Below are 20670 nucleotides of genomic sequence, written 5' to 3'. Positions count from 1 at the left end.
GTTTCCTGGGCTGATTTTCCTTCTTCCTGACATTTGTAGTATATATTATACAAAAATGTCGTACTGCAGAACTCTTCTAGTTTGTTTCCTAACATGTAACACAGCATTCACATAGTTTCCAAGCTTATGTGGCCATATTTCCAAGATCTCTTCCCCTTGGCTGGTTAAGGTTATTCCTTACTGGGGGTCCTTTATATAAGTTCTGAAATTTTATGATTTTTAAAATTCTCTCCCTTTGATTTTAAGCTCCTTTAACCTTCATGTACTGGACACCTTCTAAAGTAATTTTCACCTCCATGCTTTGGTTCTACTTTTGCCCTATCTATAAGAGCCCCTCTCTTTCTTCACTGTTAACCACAAACCTCTCCCCTTTTTTTTTTTTTTTTAATTTTACTTATTTATTTGACAGACAGAGATCACAAGTAAACAGAGAGGCAGGCAGAGAGAGAGAAGGAAGCAGGCTCCCCTCTGAGCAGAGAGCCCAATGCGAGGCTCAATCCCAGGACCCTGGGATCATGACCTAAGACAGAGGCTTTAACCCACTGAGCCACCCAGGAGCCCCAAACCTCTCCCTTTTTTAAGGTCCAGCTCATGCCCAATTTTTCCTGGAGTTTTCTCAAACCACTTCATCACCACTTCACCACTTCTATCACCTTTTCCTTTCTTAAATCCCTACAGTACTTACAATTCATGTCATCCAATCTAGCATCAGGTTATATGATGTCTTACTTTCCAGTTATTTTAAATCTATACAACTAGGTGAGAGCCCTCAACAGTACAGAAAGCATGATAAAGCATGAGCCTTATAAAAATCCAAACTAACGGTATAAGCATAACTGGATATATTCTTTTTTTTTTAAGATTTTATTTAGTTATTTGACAGAGAAAGAGAGAGAGATCACAAGTAGGCAGAGAGGCAGGCAGAGAGAGAGGAGGAAGCAGACCTCCCACTGAGCAGAGAGCCCGATGAGGGGCTCCATCCCAGGACCCTGAGATCATGACCTGAGCTGAAGTCAGAGGCTTTAACCCACTGAGCCACCCAGGCACCCCATAACTGGATATATTCTTGCATTTCTTTTACTCTATTAGACATTAAAACTACACAATATGTCTAACAGTCATTTTTGTATGAAAATATTATGGACTTTTACTGCATAAAGGTATATAAATTCTCCTGTGGTAACAATACTCTCTAAATTTTGTGCCTGGACTCATAGCTAACACATTTCAATAAATGATATCATCTGGATATTAAATAAATATTAAATAAACAACTATAAAAAACTCAATCTTTATGTTATAAACCACTTTTCCTTCCCAAATGGCTTTGTTTTGTCAACACATTACCCTTTCTGTAATTACATGTGTGCTAAATCTTGAAATCTTCTTCTATTCCCTATCTTCATCTTCTATATCCAGTGGTCATATTTTCCTGATTATTTCTATTTGATTTGTAACCAACCTTATCACCCTAGCTTCTTTTTTCCTTAATGAAAACAATCTCCCATTAGAGTTCCATATAGCTTATAAGCTTGAGTTCAAATTTCTGAGCCTAGTACTCAAGGGTTCCCCATATCCAAATTTATTCTCAACCATCTAAAATGAATCATGTCTTCTTCACACAGCTCCTAGAATATCCCAAGCCCATTCCTAATGTAAACCTCTGCTCTCCTCACAACTCACCTCTAACTGCTTATATCATATCCATCCTCAAAAGATGCATTATAATTACCTCCTCTTCAGTGCCTTTTCTAACTGATATGACCCATGACAATGACGATGTCCTTTCAACTACCATAATATTTACTTTCTGTAACACTTACTTAGACAAACATCTTTCTGTTGCTCTGGCCAAAAAACCTTAGAGCACTCTTTACTTCTCTCTCTCACACATTCCATACCCAATCCATCAGCAGATCATATCAACTCTACTTACGACATATGGTCAGTATCTAACTGCTTTCACTACATTCACTGCTAGCCTGGTTAAACCTCCATTAACTCTACCCTGTTCTCACCCTTGCCCTCCTTAAGTCTATTTATTTATTTTTAAAAGATTTATTTATTTATTTGAGGGAGATGCTGGGGGCGGGGGCAGGAAAGGCAGAGGAAGAGGGAGAGAATCTCAAACAGACTCTCTCTGAGCATGGACCCAGACCTGGGACTGGATATCACCACAGTGAGATTCATGACCTGAGCCAAAGTCAAGAGTTGGACACTTGACTGACTGAGCCACCCAGGTGCCCTTCCTTAGCTCTATTTTAAATGTAACATCCAAAACATGCCTAGAAAATATAAGGCAACATATGTTACCTCTTTTCTCAAAATGTTCCTCACTCAGAGTAAAAGCTAGAGTTCATTCAATAGTCCACTAGACCTTATAAATAAGGACCCTTATTACCTCTTTAATTTCATTTTCTACTTCTCTACCCCTTACTGATTTCATTCCAGACTAACTAGCCTCTTTGATCTTTCTCAAACATGTTCTGCATTCTGCACTATTCCCTCTTCCTGTATTATTTTTTCTTCTCTCTTGATACTTGTGTGGTTTTCTTCAAATATTCTCCTTCTGAATGTGGTCTTCTTTCACCACATTATTTAAAATAGCCCTTTCTCCATTTCCGCTTCTCTGCTTTATTTTTCTCCATAGCATTTATCACCATCTAACCTACTATGCTTTGCATTTATTTAATGTCTGCTTTGCTCCAATTAGAATGTAAGATTTATTACGAAGAAAGTTTTCCCTCTTTTGTTGACTGCCATATTCCCAGTACCTAGTAAAATATCTGACACATAGGAGACACTCAATAAATATGGATTGTTGATTAAGTAAATACTGCCTTACATTAGTACTTAAAGGGTTTCACTGAGAAACCCTCCCAGAGCCTTAGGAGACAATTATATCAAAGTGTCCATTCTTATTAGATTTTTTTTTTTTTTTTTTTTTTTTTGAGAGAGAAAGAGAGAGAACAGACACAAACAAGTGTATGGGATGAGAGGGAGAGAGACTCCCAAGCAGGCTCCACACCCAGTGCAGAGCTAGACATAGGGCTTGATCTCATGACCCTGAAATCATGACCTGAGCCAAAATTAAGAGTTGGACACTCAATGGACTAAGGCACCCAGGTGCCCCATTCCTATCAGATCTTTAACAAATATTTATTGAATCTGAATTGTCTACTAGATTATAAATTCTTCTTAAAGGAATTATTAAGTTTAGAGAAACCTTTAAGATAGTTTCAACATGTCCATTACCTGGACCTTTTACTTACCAGCAGCACATACAGGAAGAGAATCTGGGTTATAATCTCGACTATTCTGAAATAAGTTTCTTGACACTCTTTTTCTGCTAAAACATAAATCATCATTTACTGGCATTCCTTGAGAGGGCTTTAATTTTGGAGATGGGATGAAATCATATGCTGAAAACTGTAAGAAGAGAATAAAAAATTATCAAATATGTGTTACATCTTCTTGGTAATAAATATGGCAGAATAATTTAGACTCAATTATGAAATTCAGATTAAAAATACTAAATTTATCAAATATACAATGATACAAATAAACATCCAAATATCATATGTTACACTAACTGTATTTTTCATTCCATGATAGAAATGCTAAATTTTTGTCTCTTATTATTTTACCCCAAACCTTTTCTGCACCTTACCTTCTTAAAGTACAAATCTGGCAGCTGAGAAGGAAAGAATGTAAATGACAAAAAGAATTAAAAGACAACTTGAATACAGCAAAGAACATTTCTGATTTAGGAGTGTAGACTGTCACACTATGCTGTCCTTGAGTATTACGCAGTAAATGCCAACTGAAGGTCATTGAACCAGTAAACACTCCACTCTACTAGTCTTACTGTGACAAATTTACTATCCATATTCTGTAGCCCAAATAAAAATGGTAACCTATGTCACAGTTCCCTTAGGAGGTTTTCTTAAGATAGATTTTTTAGTTGAAACCAAGTGCCTGATACTTTACATATGTCTAGTACTTTATAGTATCCAATTTTTTTTTTTCACATGTCCCTTTTGATCCTTAAGGTACAAAAGTGCTATAGGACAGATAGTTAGAGAACTAAATGAGAGCATGATCCAAGTGTTCAGAATTCTTTTTTTCTTTTCTTTCTTTTTTTTTTTTAAAGATTTTATTTATTTATTTGACAGAGAAAGAGAGAGAGGTATCACAGGTAGGCAGAGAGGCAGGCAGAGAGGGAGAAGCAGGCTTCCTAATGAGCAGAGAACCTGACGTGGGGCTCAATCCCAGGACCCTGAAATCATGACCTGAGCCAAAGGCAGAGGTTTAACCCACTGAGCACCCACGCGCCCCCAAGTGTTCAGAATTCTTCACCAATGACAACCTCAATTGTTCTGGATCACTTCACATTCAATATGGCTATAGCATATTTAAAAAATTGAGAGAACAGCGGTGCCTGGCTGGCTCAGTCAAAAGAGCATGTGACTCTTGATCCTGGGGGTGCAAGTTCGAGCTGCACGTTGGGTACAGAAATTATTTAAAAATAAATAAATATGTAAACTTAAAAACTAAAAAAAAAAAAAAAGTTGAATGAACAGAAATTATACTCACTGCCTATATATTTATTTGAAGCTTACAGACACAGTCAAATCTAGACATGTAGTTAGCTATAAGCCTTCTCAGTATGCTCCTTTGCAAACTTTGCCAAATATTGAATAACAATGAAAAACAATAAAATTAAAGATATGACTATTTGAAAACTTCTTTGCTACTTGACTATTACAAGACTATGAACTACCAAATCCTCGGATAAACTGTTTCTCCTTAACAAATTTTGTGAAAAACAAGTTAACATCTTCAAAACTTAACCCAGAAAATACCAAAGAAAAATAAATAATGCCTGAAATGAAAAAAACCTGACTTTACTTTCTCAGAGTACAGTATTACAATTTCTATGACTGATTATACAATAGTTTATATTAAATGGGATAAAAATGAAACCAATTACAGTCAACTTTTGATTAGACACATTAAGACATACTAACCCAGTTAAAATAGTGAGTAATCAAGAAATAATCCTACAGTAGGGAATACATTTTTTTTTTCTTTAGGTGGGCTCCATATGCCCAGCAAGGAGCCCAACACAGGGCCTGAACTCCTGACTTTGAGATCAAGACCTATCCTGGGTGGCTCTGCCGGATAAGCACATGACTCCTGATTTCAGCTCAGGTCATGATCCCAGGGTCATGAAATAGAGCCCTGCATTGGGCTCCATGCTGGCCGTGGAGCCTGCTTAAGATTCTCTCTCTCCCCCTGCACCTCTCACCCTACTTGCTCATTGCTCATGTGCTCTCTCTTAAAAAAAAAAAAAAATTGTTTTGATTACCTAAAGTCTCCTTCTGAAACAACTCTGTGTTTTTCTTTGTTCTTCCTTTTTTTTTTTTGCACCTTGAAAACTTTATATTTTTTTCCATTTTATTTTCTTTTCAGTGCTCCAAAATTCATGGATTTATGCACCACACCTAGTGCTCCATGCAATACGTGTCCTCCTTAATACCCGCCACCAGGCTTACCCAACCCCCCACACCCTCCCCTCCAAACCCCCGTTTGTTTCTGAGTCCACAGTTTCTCATGGTTTGTCTACCCCTCCAATTTCCCCCATCTCACTTCTCCTCTCCATCTCCCAATGTCCTCCATGCTATTCCTTATGCTCCACAAGTAACTGAAACCATGTGATACTTGACTCTCTCTGCTTGTCTACTTGACTTATTCTTTTTTTTTTTTTTTTAAGAGAAAGAGAGCACAAGCAGGGGGAGTGGGAGAGGGAGAAGCAGGCTCTCCGCTGAGCAAGAAGCTCTATGTGAGGCTCCATCTCAGGACCCCAGAATCACGACCTGAGACGAAGGCAGAACTTAACCATCTGAACCACCAGCTACCCCATCTTTGTGTTTTTAAAAACACTTGAAGAAAACATGGTTGTGTTACTAGATATGAAGTTTTATATCTCACTTTTGTACTTAACATTATCATAAAACTACTTCCATGTTGCTAAAACCTCTTATAAATGCTATAAACTTCAATTACAAAAACAGCAAACTGCTTATTGTAAAAAAAATGCAAAAAATATAGAAGTAAATAAGATATAAAATTCTTCTTTGGAAAAAAATAATTCTTCTTTGGTAACCTTTTCATTAGAATTTTGATGATAAACTCTTTAACAGGTCTTTTTCTATATATAAACATACCTCCAAAAACTATTTTTTTAAAAAAGACTTATCCATTCACTTTAGAGAGAGTACACGTACATACATGTGAGAGAATGGGGACACAGGGGAAGAGGGAGAGAATCTCCAGCAGACTCCCTGCTCAGTGTGGAATCAGATGAGGGAGGCTCATCTCACAATCCTGAGATCATGACCTGAGCCAAAAATGGAGAGTCGAGGTTTAATCGAGGGAGCCACTCCGCAACTCTCAATAATGTATTCTTAAGAAACAAAAATAGATCACATAATACTCTGGCACACAGTAAGTGCTCATCATATTATAGATATCCTTCCATGTAATCCATACATATCTGCTTATTCTAACGGTTGCCCAGTATTTCGCATTATTGTTGAACTCATAGTTCCCTACTGATGGACATTTTCTATGTCACAACTTTTCAGTATTATAATCTTGTAGTGAACATTGTTATGTACATATCCTTGTACATTTTTAGAGACTGCATAATATTCCATTGACTAGACATGCCATTCTCTTATTATGGAACATTTGGTTGCTTCCAAAAAAAATTTTTTTAATGATAAGGAAGAAATTCCAATGACAGAAATGGTGCATATCTGGCTTAAGGTAGCAGTGCTGACTGAAGGGGACTGGCAGACCTTAGAAATGTTACACAGCTTAAATACCTTTTTAAAACAACTAAAATGGTGGTTTCTTTGATATCCATAGGCTTCCCACACAAGGCAGAATACCCAAACTGAACTTTCTGTAGCTGTCAGCTAACCAGTTTACCCACAAAATATGTAAACGAGACATTTCTAGTTTTCCCTTTATTTAGCCAATTAGCTGATTCTCTTACATGTAAGAACAAAAGAACATTGCAAATAACAAACTAAGTATTTCTGACTCCTTGTTTGATGTTTATTTCTGGAAATTTCACTAATATGCTGCTTTTCTGGGTCCAAAATGAGAATCAAACACACAACCTACAACCGTACCTTTTCTGAGACTTGGGCCCTTGAGTACAGTTAATCTTTCCTCAGGTAACTGACTGAGCAATATGGCTCTTGCGCAGTGAATCTGATTTTTGGTAAAGCCTCTTTCTGGTTCTGACTTTAATTGGACACATGGACAATAGCTTCCACACAGATAGCAGCAGTGGTAGAAATGGGTTTTGATTTTATGATCTGACTATTATGTGATTTCTGCTGGATAACAGGGAGCTAATAGGGCATCTGCAATCTCATTGGGGTATGCTCCACTTAAGTATTTTTTAAAATTAACATATAATGTATTATTTGTTTCAGGGGTACAGGTCTGTGAACCATTAGTCTTGCACAATCACAGCACTCACCATAGCACATACCTTCCCCAGTGTCCATCACCCAGCCACCCTATCCCTTTACCCCTTCCCCCCGATCCAGCAGCCCTCAGTTTGTTTCCTAAGATTAAGAGTCTCTTATAGTTTGTCTCCCTCCTCAGTCCCCTCTAGTTTCATTTTAAGTATTTTTTAAATTTTAATTTTATTTATTTATTTTTAGAGACTATTTGAGAGAGAAAGAGAAAGTGCACGAGTGAGAGAGTACAAGCAGTGGAAGCAGCAGTGGGAGAAGGAGAAGCAGACTCTTCGCTGAGCAGGGAGCCCGATGTGGGACTAGATCCCAGCACCCTGAGATCATGACCGGAGCCGAAGCAGATGCTTAACTGACTGAGCCACCCACGTGCCCCCTGTTTAAGTATTTTTAAATGTACTGATATGAGCTCCTTTACTCTAATAACCAGATCTCTTTTTCCCCATCCAAAACTTGGGTTTTTTTTAACGTTTACTTAGAATGGGCCCAATATCTACCTGTTAATATCTACAAAAATCAAATTCCTATAGCAAAGATGAAAGGAAACAAAATCTATAACGTTCAATGGATTCAGTGGTCAGCTTTCTTCAATTTCTCTAAATAACTGAGTAACTGTAAATTAATATTACTTTAGAACTCTGAGGCTAGGGGTGCCTGGGTGGCTCAGTGGGTTAAAGCCTCTGCCTTCGGCTCAGGTCATGATCCCAGGGTTCTGGGATCGAGCCCTGCATCAGGCTCTCTGCTCAGCAGGGAGTCTGCTTCCTCCCCTCTCTCTCTGCCTGCCTCTCTGCCTACTTGTGATCTCTGTCTGTCAAATAAATTTAAAAAAAAAAATGCAGCTATGTTAGAACTCTGAGGCTAAAGGATAGTAAAGAAGTTTAATTATAAATTAGACACATTCAGAGAAATAATGATTTCCAAAAGCCAAACAAAACAATATTTCATAGTTTTCCAAACCTCAAGCAAGTTAAACTTTTTTAAAAACTAAGAAAATTCAATGCCATTTCTTTTTTTTTTTTTAAGATTTTATTTATTCATTTGACAGAGAGAGAGAGAGAGAGATCACAAGTAGACAGAGAGACAGGCAGAGAGAGATGGGAAGCAGGCTCCCCGCTGAGCAGAGAGCCCCATGCGGGACTCGATCCCAGAACCCTGAGATCATGACCGGAGCTGAAGGCAGAGGAGTAACCCACTGAGCCACCCAGGCATACCAATTCAATGCCATTTCTATATAAGATATGAACATTGGGAAAAAAAGAATGTCTCTCCAAATCCTTGGGAGTCACAATTCTTAGTCAATTAGTTATCTACTGCTATAAAATGCATTATCCCGGAGCACAGTAGCTTAAAACAATGAATATTTATTATCTTTTTTCTGTGGATCACAAATTTACAAGTGGCTTAACTGGATGGTTTATGTATCTCGGAGGCTGCAATCAAGATATTGGCAAAGCTGCTGTCACTGGAAGGTTTGACTGAGAGTGGAGGATCACTGAACTTCACTCAGTGGCTACTATCAGGAGGCCTCAGTTCCTCCCTATCTGGGTCTCTCCAGAGGGCTGCTCATGATCTGGCAGCTGGCTTCCTCCAGAGCAAGCAATCCAAGAAAGACAACAACCAAGATGCAAGCTGTGGTGCCTTTTTATGACCTAGTTTCTGAAGTCACACACCATTATTTCTACCTTATTTCTTAGAATTGAGTCATTAAGTCTACACACACGCAAGTAGAGGAGAACTAGATTGCAACAACTCAGGGAAAGAATCTCAATGAATTTGTGGTAGATATATTTACAACCAACATACTCAACAATGATGAATCTAATGGTAATTAAGTGTTTTTGTTTCTTTAGCTGGTCAACATCAATAGACCGGCACCTGCTTCTACCTTAAAATTTGCTGCTTTATCATAATTAGATCCTCTAAGTTATTCAGAAGGTAAAATTTTTCCATTTTATGAATATAAAATATTTTTGAGCAAATAGATTGGTATACCATGTCTATCTGTAGATTGTATTAAACAGAATAAAATCAAATGAAACAACACTGTTTCAAATGACATAATAAAATCTTCTAAGAGGGTAAGTGCTTATATCGCATTAAATTAAATAAAACCCAAGATTTCTAGGATTTCTTTACTTGTTATGATTTGAAGGTACTGTTAAAGGCAAACGATGGTCTTGCCACAAGCTGTACATTCAAGGGAAAACATAGACTAGCTGCAAGTTTAATTAATGACCTTGGTTAACCAAGAAAAAAAGTGTTCTTAAACTTTAAAGTTTTAATATCTGGTATATAATTATATAGAAAAAGTTCATAAAAAAATCCTTTTAAACATAGCACTTTGAAGAAATAAAACTCCAGTCTGAGTGCCCCAGGAACTCAAATTTCTTTAATTTCCTACACTGGCTTCACAGTTTGGGTATATTAATATAGCTCCTTTAAAAAAAAAATTGTATGGGCTCCTGGGTGGCTCTGTGGGTTAAAGCCTCTGCCTTCAGTTCAGGTCATGACCCCGGGTCCTGGGATGGAGCCCCTGATCAGGCTCTCTGCTCAGCAGGGAGCCTGCTTCCTCCTCTCTCTCTGCCTGCCTCTCTGGCTACTTTTGATCTCTGTCTGTCAAATTAATAAATAAGATCTTTAAAAAAAAAGTAAAATCATAGTTCAATTAAATTTTATAATAGATATCTTTATTAAAAGGGATCAATTCCTATAATGCCTATATCATATATGATTCTATATCATATAATCCTATAATGATTAATATATAGCTTGTTATAATTTTCAAGCCCTTAATCTTAAGATTTTAGACTAATATAAAATTGAATTAATGAAAAATCTTTAGATCCTTGAACTTAAAAATATGCAAATCAGTGCTCACCAAATATATTTTTAATTTATTCTTGTCTCTTATACATTATTGAATAACCATCAATTAAACAGATTAAAGGATATATAAATACCTTTGGATGATGTTAAATACATGTTTATTGCCACTTAAATCACTGTAAAAGCATATGAAATATGTACTCAGAGAGAATGAAAGCTAATTTTTTGGTTACATGACTTTCAGTTTTTTGTGCATCTATGAGGAAATAAAGTTGGTTTCTTTGAGTAAGGTTGTATTTAATATATACAGCAGACTAGGTTCTAAGTTAAAAAGTTATAGGGAAATAAAAATATAATACAAGGTAATGGATACATGCTGTCTGCTTATCAAGGGCGTTGTTACAGCTTTTTTTAAGATGGAAAAATATATATAAATATATATTGTCTTATTTAATATGTTTTTAAGGTTTATTTCTAAAAATTGATTTTAAAATTATTTTTAAGTTTTTAAATAGATCAACTATACAGAATAGATATGCTTTGGTGTTGTTCAAGATTTTGACAAGCATTAAAACTAAGGTTTTCGGGGCACCTGAGTGGCTCAGTCATTAAGCAGCTCCCTTTGGCTTGGGTAATGATCCCAGGGTCCTGGGATCGAGCCCCACATCAGGCTCCCTGCTTGGCAGGAAGCCTGCTTCTCCCTCTCCCACTCCCCCTGCTTGTGTTCCCTCTCTCACTGTGTCTCCCTGTCAAATAAATAAAAAAATCTCAAAACAAACAAAAAACTATGGTTTTCAGATTTTTTAGACACACTAGTAAAATTTTAAAAAGAAAATCAGGTGCGCCTGACTGGTTCAGTCACTAGAATGTATGACACTTGAGATTAGTTTAAAAAAAATTCAAAAAAGAAAAAAGAAAATCAATGACTATTTATGGAAAACAATCTAATATCTGTAATGACATCAGATGTGATTTTCAGGGTTATCCATGATTTTGACATGCTTAAACCAAGAGTTTTTCTCTTTCAGATATTCCAATCAGATTTTGAAAAGAAAATCAAAGACTACTTATTAGAAACAACTGAACATCCAAGAAAAATCTCAAGTTTTAGGATTAATTCACACCAAATACATTAGTGCAGTTTAATAATTTTGACCTTAAAAATTGGTCATATTAAGTATTTTATTAATTTTATTTATTTATTTAGAGAGAGAGAGAATGAGCAAGGTGGGGGGGAGGGAAACTTTCTGCTTCACTTCTAAACTGTTTTTTCTCGGTTCTCTTCCAACACTTAGGCACCTGTGTCTTTGCCTTGTTTGGTTCTCTCTCCTATTGCTATTTCCTAAATGGAACTATATGTCAAGACCATGTGAGCATGCTGTTCTTGCTCTATTAGATGGCCTTTACTGGAGAGTCTAGCTCTTCTCAGTCTCAGCAATTACTTCTCAGTACATGACTTCCAAGATCTGTATCTCTAGTTCTTTCTTGTCTCTCAAATAGTTATTCTTCAAACTCAACTGGCAAATTCTATCTTCTTCCTGTTGAATTTCATTTCCCCCCAAATTAATTTCCTTGTTCTGGGCCTTCCTATGTGTTTTCATGAATCGATTATGCATTGGTCACCTCATTTAAATCTGTTATCCATTTTCCTCTCTCTCTCCTCCAACACTTGGTCACTAAATGTTTTGTAATATCTCTTACATCCATTATTTTCTTTCTAGTTTAATCCTGAAGCCCTGCTAATCTTCATAAATCTCAACACCTCATACCAACTAGTCCAATAAGTATAATTCTAACTAATCTTCTAAGTCTCTAGTCTCTGGCTTCTCTAAAAAAAAAGGAAAAAAAAAAAAACACCACAACTTATTCCAAGTAAATCATGGGGGAAAAAACCCACAAAAACCAAACAAATAGTCTCAAACAACTGTCAAAATTACAAGCTAAATTCTTTGGTCTCCAATATAGCCCCTGCTTCCCTCTTGTAAACTTATCTCTTAACACTACACTACAAAAATCATCTTTCTATGCAAACTAGTCTTTCTTCAAAATGAGCTCCAGGAGTATGCAATATAACAATCATGAGTTTTTCCAGAAGTTTTTCTGTTTAATGTCACCAACCAGTGCTATACGTGGACAAGACAGGAGTAACAGATTAACAGTAGACTGGAAATGTTAAAGCAGAACTTGGGCAAGAGCCAGCACAAATCAGACCAGGAGCCATTTCCAGACATTCTGGAAAAATGAACTATGGAGACAGTAAGATCAGCAGTTGCTGAGAGGGAAGGAAGGAGGGATGAAGAGGCAGAGCACAGATTTCCAGGGCAGTGAACTATTCTGTATGATACTACAATGCTGAATACTGGGCAAGGAATATGGACTTTGGGTGATACTGATATGTCAATGTACATCAACTGCAATAAATGTACTACTGTGGTGCCAGTCCAGAAGGCTGTGCATGTGGTGGGGGCAGAAAGGATAAGGGAAATCTCTGTACTTTCTCTTCAATTTTGCTCCGAACATAAAACAGTTCTAAAAAATGGTTATTAAAAAATATACATACTTGGGGCATCTCGTGGCTCAGTTGTTAAACATCTGCCTTCAGCTCAGGTCATGATCCCAGGGTCCTGCGATCGAGCCCCACATCGGGCTCCCCACTCAGTGGGGAGACTGCTTCTCCCTTTCCCTCTGCCTGCCACTCTGCCTACTTGTGTGGTCTCTCTCTCTCTCTCTGTCAAATTAGTAAAATCTTTAAAAACACACACACACACACACACACACACACACACACACACACACTTAGAGGGCGCCTGGGTGGCTCAGTAGGTTAAGCACCGGCCTTTGGCTTAAGTTGTGATCCTAGGGTCCCGGGCTACTTGCTCAGCAGGGAGTCTGCCTTTCCCTCTCCCTCTGCCCCTCCCCCTGCTCATGCTCTCTCTCTCAAATAAATAATAAAATCTTAAAATATATAAATAAATATATATATATATATACACACACACTCTTCAAAAACAGCATACTTAAAAACATTTAAATATTTAATCACTGTCATCAAGATAAATTCCAGTGTAGTTCTTCTACAAACCGTTTATGAATAAGTAAAACTTAATTTCTGGGATTAAGTTCTATCTTTTAAAAGCAACATATGTCTACACTGGAATTTCAAAAATGCACTTATTTTCAGATTCTTGGTACTTCGGTTACCACAAGAATCATAATACACTAACATTTTAGATTTGACACAGAACAAGCAGTGTTAAGATCCATGCTTATGGAAAACTATTCACTGCCAGGTAATGTTTACAATACAGGAGAATAACCATATAACTATATTATGTAAGTATCTAGTATCATCTTCTATTACTGCCTACCAAACAGTTTCAGCTGTGCAGAAACTCACCATTTCTTACTAATTTTCTAAGTCTTTTCATAAGGCAGTCCCTTTTTGTTTTTTTTTAAGATTTTACTTATTTATTTGAGAGAGAATGAGAGAAACAGCATGAATGGAAGGGGAGGGCCAGAAGGAGAGAGAAAAGTAGACACACACAGCCCTTCCAGCACCCCCTTGCCTTACCCCCACACCCTGCCTCCTTCTCCGCCTGGGCAAGGAACCTGATGTGGGACTCTCTGACCTGAGGCAGATGCTTAACCAACTCAGCCACCCAGGTGACCCTCCCAGTGAATAAAGATATTCTCTCCCTCTGAAAATCACTAGGATCCACCCATACTTAGCAAAACTCTATTCATCTTTTATCACACCATTTAAATCATAATCACCTAGAAAATAATTAATTTAAGAAGAGTTTGAAAATAAAATTCTGTGGAATAATTCCAAGCAGAAGAAGACCTGCAAAGAAATCTTGACCTTTAGTAGGCAGTTAGTTATTATGTTATTGTTGTAGTAATTATTTTTTTGTGAATTAAAGAATACAGCATATGAGTATGACTGACACTGGAAACCAGGGTTTTACTGTGGGAGAAGGGAGGTATAGATATGGACGAAAGAAAGATGAGGAAAAACCCTGTGGTGCTGGATTTGAATTAGAAGTATCAGTATGATTTAAGGAAGAAAAAAAAAAAAAAAAAAAAGGTACTCCCTGGTTCATCCACTGAAATCAGGACCAATCCACAATGGTAAACAATAGCAATGAGTACATTTATATGTAGACTTTGGTTTTTAAACTCTACTCTTAACTAAAAAAACAGTTTTAATGCTCTTGAAAAAATGGCTGATTTCAGGTCTGGCACAAGAAAGGTACAAGGTAAGCCTGGACATCCTGTATGTTTAAGTAAAGGAAGTGTTCAAAGACTAAAGAGTCACCTCAATGGACATAAGAGTCGGCCACTGGTCAACTTTGAGCCAATTTTAGCATCAAAAGGAATACTGGTGTATTTAATACAGAACAAAAAAGAATGCCAGATAACAAATATAGAATGTAAGAATAAAAAAACAGATACCGTTTCTCTGTAGCCCTTGATGTAATAAATGGAATAGGTAAGGATCATTACTGGATGTTAGCAACAGTGGCTGAAAGGTTGTTGGGTTATTCATAGGGTCTCAAAGTATCATCCTGCAGATCATGTGCTAATTATAAAGAGGAAGATAAACTTTACAATAGAGTGTCTACCTTAACCAAGTAGTAAAATTTAGCTCACCAGTAGCAGGACAACCTGATATTATATGGCTCCTGATGTGATGTCCTGTTAAGTTCACAACATCTCCTATGTAACATTTTTGCTAAAAGTGTTTATCTTGAATGTAATCATAAAGAAACAATCAGATAAATTAAGAAATGTAGACAATTCTACAAAACTACCCCAAATTCTTCAAATAAGTCAATGTCATGAAAGAAACAAACAAGTAGGTATATTGTTCTAGATAAGAGACAAATTAACTACATGAACCTTGACTGGAACCTGGATGATAAAAGTAAAACAAATACTACTAGAAAACGTTTTTTAAGGGACAATTGGAGAAATTTAAATACAGACTATATATTAGATATTAATGAATTACTATTGATTTTCTGAGGTGTGTTAATAATGTGATAAAGTAAAATGCCATTCTTAGACGATATATATGGAAATATTTAGGAATGAAATATCAAGATATCTGCACTTGCGTTCAAATGGTTTAGTAAATATGAAGCACACATGGCAAGATGACATCTGGTAAATATAAATAAAGTAGATGGATATTCATTATACAATTCTTTTAAGTTATTTATAGATTTGCAATTTTCAAAATAAAAAATTTGGGAGAAAATCAGTTCAGATGTCACATCTTCTTGGAAGACTTTTTAAACTTTTCTAGTGACATTATTTTTTCTCTTTTCATATTCCTGTAGACTCTTTATATTTCTACCTCAGCCCTTAACAAACTTGATACTGTCCATTTACAGGTCTGACATTTTCCCTAAACTTCATGGAACCAGGCTCATCTTCATTAATAGAACTTAGCTGACATGTACTAAATATTCAGGGTTTATTTATGGATGAAATAATCGATATCGCAAATGGACAGACCAAAACTGAAATCCAGGTATTGTCACTATCATATTGTGCCTCAAATTCAATGAAATCCATCAAGCAGTAAGCCTATTAAATGTTCCTACGTGATCTGTATCTATATAATAGATATCCACATCACCATTCAAACCAAATTAAAAACAAAGCATAACAATCCTAAAGCAGCCTCACCCTTAAGTCATTACAGGCCTATGTTCATTTTGAATTCTTTCTAGTTTCAATTCAAGGCAATTAGCAAAAATGCATACCTGTTCTATGTCCTTGGAATTGGAGGTCTGGTTTTCTCCCGAGACTCCAGGCTGTTCATTTTCCCATGGTAATTTATTTTTTCCTTTTCCTGCACTTAATACCCTTCGGGTACAGACAGTTGGACTGTAAGATCCATAAATTTGCATGCTGTCCCTTGTGTGGTCTCCACAGTGACAGTGTGCACTCTGAGTTCTGTTACCAGCCAAAAGCCAGTCTGTATCTGCTCCATGTGCCAGATGGCTTGACCTACCCTGGGCAGATGATGGCATAAGCATTGCATATTCCACAAATCCCTGTTCTGTTAACCTTGGGAGGGTTTTTCTAGCCAATCTGGCCTGCACAGCATTCATCACTCCATCTCCATTATCTTGAAGTTCAACAGTATCCACAGCTTTGAAAAGAATGCTAGTTTTACCTGAGCCCATTGACGATGCCAACACAGCAAACGCTTCAAGAGCTGCTTGACGCACCCTGCGTTTGCTATCTACAAGAGCGGGGGCAAGATTAAAAGACAGTTTGGGTAAGTCAAAATCCTCGCTGGGATAGGTCAGGAGGGAGCAGATACAAATGTTCACTACCTCCTCTCTCACTCTGGAATGTTTATGTTTGAGATGTTCCAGGAGTAAACAAAGCACCTGTTGAGGACCTACTTCCTTCATCAGCTTGAGGAAGATCTTCATGTATTCTTGTTTGATTACCAACTTGTTGTCTGCCAGCACTTTGACAGAAGCTGCTATAACTTGTCCCAAGAACTGCTGTACCTGCTGTCCTAGGCGAATAACCAGTAAATGCAGGACCTGAAGTGTGCCATGAACCACTTTGAAGTTAGAATCATCTAACAAATTATACAGCAAGCTAATGAAACCGACAAGACTGGAATGAGGGGTAGAACTAGGATTAAATCTTCCTATCACCTGTTTTAATTCCTCGACGGCCTGAGTCCGGTTCTTATAGTCTTCCTGATCTAACAATCTTGAATGCAGCTCTTGAGGAATAATCCCAAATTTAAGATTGCTGTTAGAAAGAGTCACTGTACAGGGGAGAGGATCTTCAGCAAATCCAGAGGCTTCAAGTTCCAAATAATAAGGAACCTGACTTCCAAATTGGGACTCCAGGCGGCGATTGTAGTGTCTCCTCAGGGCAGATGGCAGGCGAGAGATATAGGACTGAAATCTCTCTTGGCCAAGTCGTTCCCCAATTTGCTGAAGTGCAGAGAAAGCAGTCTCAGATTCTTCTTCTATCTCCTGATCGCCAAGCTTTCTGGCGAGGGATATTATTACCTCAGTGAGATCTAGGTTGAACAACAAATCCTCAGGAGTAAGCAAGACAGGGAACAGCAGTGCTGTGGCAGCTCGAAGCCGGGCATCCGTGCTTTCCAGTCCTTGCTGTATAAGTGTTCTCAGCACCTGTCCAGAACTACGTTTCAGGCATATATGTAGGATCTGTAGTGCATCTTTCCGTAGGGCTGGATTCTCTTCTCGTAAGGAGACAACGAGCTGAGGCAGAAGTGCTAAGCTAAAGGCCTCTTCCAGCTGGCCTGCCTCCCCTTGACCCCGGATAACGTCCGAGAGGAGTTGCAAGCAGAGTCGCTTCTCATCACTACCTCCTTCCACAAGCACTCGGCCCAGGGCCCGATACAATGCTTCCTTCCGTCGGGGGAAGCCGAGTCGACCGCCTCGCCGTGGCAAAGCAGCCTGCAAAGCCTGGAAGGCCTCGGAAGGATCTGGCGCGGTCCGGAGTAGTTGAAGAAGCCGAGTCTCCTCTTCATCTCCCCCAGACAAACCACCTCCAGACCCAGACCAACTACTTGTGATTGCCTCCGCGGGCATCAAGAGGGTCGAGGCCAGAGGCGAAGGTGTCGGCGGGCAGGAACTGTGGTCTCCGGCAGCTCCACGGCAATAGTTTTTCTCGCCTCTCATGGTGCCTCCACCTCGATTATCATCAGTCTGTGGGGCGGAAGGACGATTGCAGCTCTGGAGGCGATAGGCACAGAGGGCTGGAAGTTGCGGCAGCCCCAGCAGCGCAGAGGGCAAAGCCGCCATGGAGGGTCGTCAGGTGGCAGAGGCGGGAGGAAACCATCGTCTCTGAAGGGCTCGATGGAGCCCAGCCTTCCAGTTCCTCTCCAAGCCCCAAGCTGCAGAGGAAGAAAAGGAACAGCTTCAGTTAGCTGCCAGGTCTCCCTTAGGAGGCTGGCTTCGGCAAAATGGCCCCTGCCGGAGCCCTAGACCCCACAGCAGCCAGCGGGCGTAACCAGGGGCACCACGTGACCAAACCGATGGCTTCCATGGTGATCTACCCAGCGCGGACCTCTTAACCCGGAAATCGACGTGTCGTGGTGAATGCTGGGTCATGTAGTCCACGTCCGGTGTTACGAATAAGCAGCAGGCTCCTAGAAAAGGAAGTGAGAACATTACGAAAGTAGAGAACGTATCTAGAGCGGAGAAGGCGAAAAGGGGTGAAGGCACTAGGCGGAAGTGACGTTTCCGCTCGGAGCGGAACATCCCCGCCCCACCCGAAAAGATTGGGGTTTGAAGACAAGTGAGGATCCTGCCCCGATTCCAGTGGTCCACGACTCCTCCTCCTGTCGTTGCTGGCGTGATTCCTGGGACTCAGGTATTTTCCTTTTGCTGTCCTCCTGCGGCGCAGGCTTTGGCAGAGTTTTGCCGGAGTGACGCTAGTGCTTCCATAAGAGGTAAAGAAATGCACGGGAGCTAGCAGAGAGAGAGGCGACATCTTCTTGTGCAGGGTTTGTTACCGTTGTAAATGCGTTGCTTTTTGCAACCCTGAGTAAGTGCGATCCTTCCCTCCTGCCGTCCGCGTACACTGACTGGAGATTCGGACCAAGGCCAAGCTCAGAGCTCGCGTACTTCCCCCCTCCCCCCAAATTCTGGTCTTTGGGGCCCTTATATTCCGCCCTCCCCCGCTTCCTTTTCCTACTTCGCTTACCCTCTGGTAGTGGAAGGTTAATGATTTTCTTTCATCTTTCCTTACTTTCATTTTAAATTCTCTTTAAAAACGTACTTAATCAATTTTTCCTGTATCTTACCACGTCTTTTTGAGACGTTCTCAAAGTCTCCTAATGCAGTTCCACTCTGAGACTTACTCCTTCCTTCCTCCCGTTCTCTTTGCCACCCCAACATCTCTGCAGAATACTTGCGCGTCTCTGCAGCCTTTCAGTCTCCTGGAAACTGAGATTGCAAAGACAATTTCACTTGCGGTTGAAGTTCTTGGCATCAGGGATCTAAGAGAATTCTGCCCTGTACATTTAGGGCTAATAATAGACGTTTCTTTGTTTTAGGCGAAGTGTGAATTATTGGTGAGCGTTCTCTCCTTGTTAATGAAACTTAAACGGACACAATTGAAGAGCTGGAGTGTCTGGCGTGAGGCTGAATTCTTTGAAGTGTGGAAGAGATATTTTTTGAAGGAATAACACAATTAATTACTTTATAATGACCCACTGAGAAAAGGCTGAGTTATCATTTGAAGTCTCTCATGCAGTTTAAATGCAAGTGGAGTCAGGATAATTGAGTTACACATGCCAAACCACTTTGTAAATAATGTTGCTGGATAATGCAAGTTTATTTATTTTTTAAAAAGATTTTATTTATTTATTTGACCGAGACACAGCGAGAGAGGGAACACAAGCAGGGGGAGTGGGTGAGGGAGAAGCAGGCTTCCTGCCGAGCAGAGAGCCCGATGTGGGGCTCTATCCTGGGACCCTGGGATCATGACCTAAGTCGAAGGCAGACGCTTAACGACTGAGCCACCCAGTCGCCTGGATAATTCAAGTTTAAACATAATTTCTGTTCGTTGTCTGAAAGCACAATTCGAGGATTATAAATTTCTTTTTTGTCTTTTGGAAATAAAAATAAATGTAAATGAGGCTTGTGTAAACATCCTTATGTTTTGGTTTCAGTTCTAGGTTGTTATTTTGATTTTAATTAGTCATTTGGTGTTTAAATGAATCTGCCTAATTTGGTTTAACTTTATTTCAGTAGACACACACACCCCTTTTTTAAATAAAAAAAAAAAAAATTTTAGGGATAGTGCAAGGGCTGAGGAGTGAAAACCAAGAGGATTGTAGCAGTCCTCAGTAAGAAGGAATGTCTGGTTCTCATATTTCCAGTGTAAGAAACTCGTATTTATACATTTACTCATATATGCTCAGGCTTCAGTAACCTCACTCAAACTAAACTAAATATGAGAATGATGTACACATTAGAATGTACCTATTAGAATGCCAGTTTATGTTGGAATAGAAGATAACCCTTTCCAGTGATCAGAATTTTCAGGTTGAAAAATCCAGTGCAGTATTGAAGAACATGGGAAATGGAGGTGGTGTGGTAATCATGAAATCAAAGAAAGGGAACTTGGAGAGTCTTGAATGATATATCATCAAAGTTATGGTAGAAGCTTAAGAATTACTCCTTCCCTCCATAGAGAATACTTTTCAAGGGTTGTGGATACTTAAGCCAACCAGTTATTGTGGCCTTTCTCTTAGAACAAAGCA

The 20670-nt window shown here is 38.8% G+C and overlaps 2 protein-coding genes across 9 annotated transcripts in view; one reads left to right on the top strand and one right to left on the bottom strand.

Moving 5' to 3' along the window:
* LOC111162061 (TOG array regulator of axonemal microtubules 1) overlaps nucleotides 1-18260 on the bottom strand; it is an 80462-nt gene extending 62202 nt beyond the window's left edge. For all 8 annotated transcript variants that reach the window (XM_022526255.1, XM_022526272.1, XM_022526281.1 and 5 more), the window contains exons 1-2: nucleotides 16160-18260; nucleotides 3273-3429 (exon numbers count right to left, since the gene is read on the bottom strand). In XM_022526255.1, the coding sequence (XP_022381963.1) occupies nucleotides 3273-3429; nucleotides 16160-18202 (2200 nt within the window). In that variant the 5' untranslated portion in view covers nucleotides 18203-18260. The remainder of the gene's footprint in view (nucleotides 1-3272; nucleotides 3430-16159) is intronic.
* A 402-nt stretch (nucleotides 18261-18662) lies between these two features.
* The window catches only part of LOC111140706 (kelch-like protein 28), a 38647-nt gene continuing 36639 nt past the window's right edge, over nucleotides 18663-20670 (top strand). Inside the window, exon 1 of the mRNA XM_022492910.1 lies at nucleotides 18663-18773. The gene's annotated coding sequence lies outside the window, so the exon portion shown is untranslated. The remainder of the gene's footprint in view (nucleotides 18774-20670) is intronic.

Source organism: Enhydra lutris, unplaced genomic scaffold (assembly GCF_002288905.1).
Source record: "Enhydra lutris kenyoni isolate GAN:26980312 unplaced genomic scaffold, ASM228890v2 scaffoldscaffold4, whole genome shotgun sequence".
Classification (NCBI taxonomy): domain Eukaryota; kingdom Metazoa; phylum Chordata; class Mammalia; order Carnivora; family Mustelidae; genus Enhydra; species Enhydra lutris.
The sequence above is the reverse complement of the archived record's forward strand: the minus strand, read 5'-3'. Positions and strand labels throughout refer to the sequence as shown.